Source organism: Myotis myotis, unplaced genomic scaffold, assembly GCF_014108235.1.
Source record: "Myotis myotis isolate mMyoMyo1 unplaced genomic scaffold, mMyoMyo1.p scaffold_m19_p_5, whole genome shotgun sequence".
Classification (NCBI taxonomy): Eukaryota; Metazoa; Chordata; class Mammalia; order Chiroptera; family Vespertilionidae; genus Myotis; species Myotis myotis.
Genome location: NW_023416357.1, coordinates 103,702,685 through 103,706,539, shown reverse-complemented (window position 1 = coordinate 103,706,539; position 3,855 = coordinate 103,702,685). Strand labels below are relative to the sequence as shown.

General features: G+C 61.9%; 1 protein-coding gene across 1 annotated transcript; it reads right to left on the bottom strand.

Moving 5' to 3' along the window:
- Window positions 1-429: 429 nt before the first annotated feature.
- On the bottom strand, window positions 430-3,576 carry CUNH16orf54 (chromosome unknown C16orf54 homolog). The gene is made up of 2 exons (XM_036310687.1): window positions 2,956-3,576; window positions 430-2,586 (listed from the first exon to the last, which is right to left on the bottom strand). Exon 2 carries the CDS (start codon window positions 2,584-2,586, stop codon window positions 1,912-1,914), a length of 675 nt encoding a protein of 224 aa, XP_036166580.1. The 5' UTR covers window positions 2,956-3,576; the 3' UTR covers window positions 430-1,911.
- Between the last annotated feature and the right edge of the window lie 279 nt (window positions 3,577-3,855).

Below are 3,855 nucleotides of genomic sequence, written 5' to 3'. Positions count from 1 at the left end.
AGGCGACATCATTACCCTCTGAGAGGCAGGCGGGACAGGAACCCCGCCTTGTATTAGGGTTGTCAGTTACGTGTCCGTCTTATCCCCCCCTCCACCCCCAGCGCTGCCACTGGAGAGACGGGGAGGTCCTCGAGTGTAGACGCCAGGTCTGATTCTCCCATCCCTGGGCCTGGCTCAGGGGAGTGCCAGGACCCTGTGCTGGATGAGTGTCCCTGGGAGAGGTCCCTCCGCCTGGGGCAGTGGTTCTCAACCTTGGCTGCACATTAGAATCACCTGGGAATCTTTTTTAAAATCCTGATTTCTGGGCCTCATCCTCCGGAAATTCTGTTTCTTTGTTACTAATGTTGTGGCCCCACCCCATAACCAAGAAACAGAATTTCCGGAGGATGAGGCCCAGAAATCAGGATTTTAAAAAGATTCCCAGGTGATTCTAATGTGCAGCCACGGCTGAGAACCACTGGCCTAGGGGCTACTCATTCCTCTACTGCTCCTTCCACTTCTGGCATCGGAGGGATGAGAGGGCAGGTCCAGGCCCAGAGCCCCCTGGCCCTCGGAGCAGCAGTTCCCTGTGCGGGTGAACTCCGAGGCCCCTGCCCGGCACTGGTAGCACAGGCTCGCTGTCCCTGCCTCCGGTGCAGGATCCGTCTGTCTGAGAACTTCTGAGGGGGCCTCAGCGTGGCAGCTGGACCGCCTAACACTTGCTGACATCATCCCTCCTTTTTTAAAAACAACAACAAAGAAAGATCAGCTCTTAAGGTCACTGCCTCCAGCAGGGAACAATGTCTACTCAGAACTTACTGTCTTTGTTTACAATGTATTTATTTGACCTTCTATTTATGGCAAGGGATGCTGGTTTTCCGTTTACAGAGGTGATACAAGAAATATTCCTTCTACAATACATTTATTAAGCAAACAGTAAACCAATTCGAAGAAAACATAAAGTAAATAATAGCCCAGTTGGTAAACCGATATGGCAAGAACCCCAACAGTCATGACCGCAGTTTGGAGTGAAAACTCCTCGGTCTCTCCCCTCCCCTGGCTCTGCTCCCAGCGAGGTCAGCTGAGACGGGTGCTATGGGGCCAAGGACGTTCGGGGGCTCCGTTTCTCCAGGTGGAGCTGGAGCCTTATAAGTAAGCCTGCCTGGGGGGACCTGTCTCTCCGGAACACTCCGGCCAGCCTGGGGAGGGGGACAGGTGGGGGGGGTTGCCAGAGGCTGCACTTTGGGAGCTGCCCTGCCCTGGGACGGTTTTCCATGTTGGTTCAACCTCAGATGTCCTCGGCCCAGGCCTCCCCCACGATGGGGGGGGTGGGGGTGGGTAAGACGCCGAGGGCTGGGTGTCAGCCTTCACAGACGGCAGAGGACCCGCTGGCTTATCCGGCTCTGGGCCCCGGCTGAAGGCAGAGCGGCCTCTCCAGCTTGGCTCCCCTCGTTTGCGCTCTGCGCTGGGGTCCAAGTCTCGGTTCGTTTTCCGTAAGAGGCTCCTTTGCTGGTCTGGCCTCCCCGTCTGTGTTTTCCTGGCGGGGTTTGTGGCTCCGGAAGCGGGGCCCCTGCCATCTGCTAGCACCGCCAGCAGCGGCACCTGGACACACAGCGCGGGGAGGCGGAGGCCGCTGGCGCTGCTCTTTCCTGCCGGCCTCGTACCTTGAATTCTTCATCAGGAACGTGACCGCGGCGGCTTCTGGCCCAGAGTCCTCCCCACCTCCACGCTGCACTGAGTGCCCCTGCAGCACAGGCTGTGTCCACACCCGCCCGCCCAGACCAGACCCAGCTGAACTGAACTCCGGGTGTGAAAAGCCCGGCCTCCTTCCCCGGCCTCGGCCTCGGGTGTCAGCTGGGTTCCCAGGCGGGAGCTCTGAGGTCGGGCCTTGCTCAGAGGCCCCTGGGAGGCCAGTCCCCGGGCTCTGGGGGTTCAGAAGCCCACGCTGGTGCGGCTCTCTCGCCTCCAGAAAGCTGAGATGTCCTCCAGGGTGACCCGAGGCTGGAGGCCCCACTCAGGGTCAGGGCTCCCTGGCCGCTGTCTTCGGGCCGGGGGGCTCCCCAGATTCATGCTGGGCTCTGGCCTCTGTTCAGGCTCAGCCCAGCTCACCAGGCCCGGGGCATGGGGCCTCCCTTCCCAGGCCTGGGGCCCCCAGAAGGTACTTGGGGCTGGGGCCTGGGGTGGGATCTGGGGAACAAAGAAGCTGGGAGGGGCGTGTGGAGGCGAAGGGGCAGGCGGGGCTGTTGCTCGGGCCTCCAAGGTGCCCCCGTGGACAGGGGGGTCCGGGGCGTGGTCCATCAGCAGGGGCACCTCGGAGCCGTACCAGTCCTCGGAGCGCTCCCGGGGGGTGCCGGTGGGCTCGATCCACAGCTCTCCTCCGGGGCGCCAGACCAGGGTGGGCGGGTGGGGGCTGGGGCCGGGTCGCAGAGTGCGGCGGAACAGGCGCTCGGCCAGCACAGCCGTGGTGAGGAGGAAGAGGGCGGCCAGCACGGCCAGGCCCAGCATGATGGGGATGCAAGGCCCACAGGGCAGCGGGGGCCACGAGGCCGAATCCGCTGCAGGCGGCCCTTCCATGTGCCCAGAGGGCTGCTCTGGAGTCCACGGCATCTGGGGAGACAGGGTTGGGAGAGGAAGCTCCATCCAGAGGCCAAGAGCGGCAGCCAGGGCCCAGGCAGGACTGAGCAGAGGGACCGGGGTCAGGGGCTGGGACTCTGGCCCAAGAAACAGCCCAGAGGGACCCCGGGAAGGGCTAGAGGAGGCAAAGTGGGGGAAGCACCACTGGGGCCCCCAGCCGGCCCTCCTGCTCAGAACCCCACTTCCCCTCCCAGGTCCCAGGTGCCTCCGACAAAGCTCTAAGGGCCCAAGGGCGTCTTCCCTCTGCCTCCTCAGCCCCAAAGGCCTTGCTGGGCCTACAGAGGGGAAGTGGTGGGGCTGGTCCCAGGGCTCCCCACTACAGGGGCCTCCTGCGCTCCTCACCTCAGTCTTCTGACCTTGGGCTCCCCTCTCCCTTCAGAGCAGCTCTTCCCTGGCCTGTGGAAGGGCGCAGAGCAGGGCCTCAGATGAGGGCGGAAGGGAGGGCACCACCTGTTGCTGGGCAACTGTGCCCCAACTCCCCTGTCCTGAGGCGTGTTTCCAAGGCAACCTGGGGGGATGTGGTCACTGCGGTCGGTTGTTGGGGAGGCGGTTCCTGGCAAGAGGGGTGGGGCCAGAATGGGCAGTGGCTCTGTTGAACTCAGTGTCACCCCATCGTCAGGCCCCAGAATATGCACCCAGAGGCCCATTTCCCACCCCCTCCACCCCAGCACCTCGCGCCTCCCTCGCCTGCTCTCTGGAGGCTGCCCTGGCCCTGTCCTGCCCGCTGAGCGCCCGCCATCCAGCCCCCACGCCCTCCTGCGGGAGCGAGACTTCTGCCTTCTTTTCACGAGCATGTCTTCTACATCTCCATGTTTTCAGACCATTTGCCCCAGTTTCGGTTAGAAAATATCTGTGAGGTGAGGCCTGGTAGCAACAATGCCAAGCTCCTGGGAAAAGTCCAGGGCCAAAAACAGGCTGGGCACGTCTCCAAGACCCTGGACACTCGCCGTCTGGCTCCTTCCTCCCGTGGCTGAGGGTGGGAGGAGCCTGGGTGCGGACGGGATGGTGTCATTAGCTCCTGGTGTCCTTTCAGGTTGTGTGGTTTGACTCACTGACAGATGACAAGTGCGCCCCAATAAGGGAGGTGCTGTGCCCAGTCACACAGCCCACGTACACAGGAGGGATGGGGGAAGCATAGATGTAAATTCCTGGTCTAGCAAGCTCCCGGAACATAACACAACTCTTACCCGGTGTTAATATTTTGTTTTGCAAAATGACAACCATTTAGTGTGAAAAGCTACA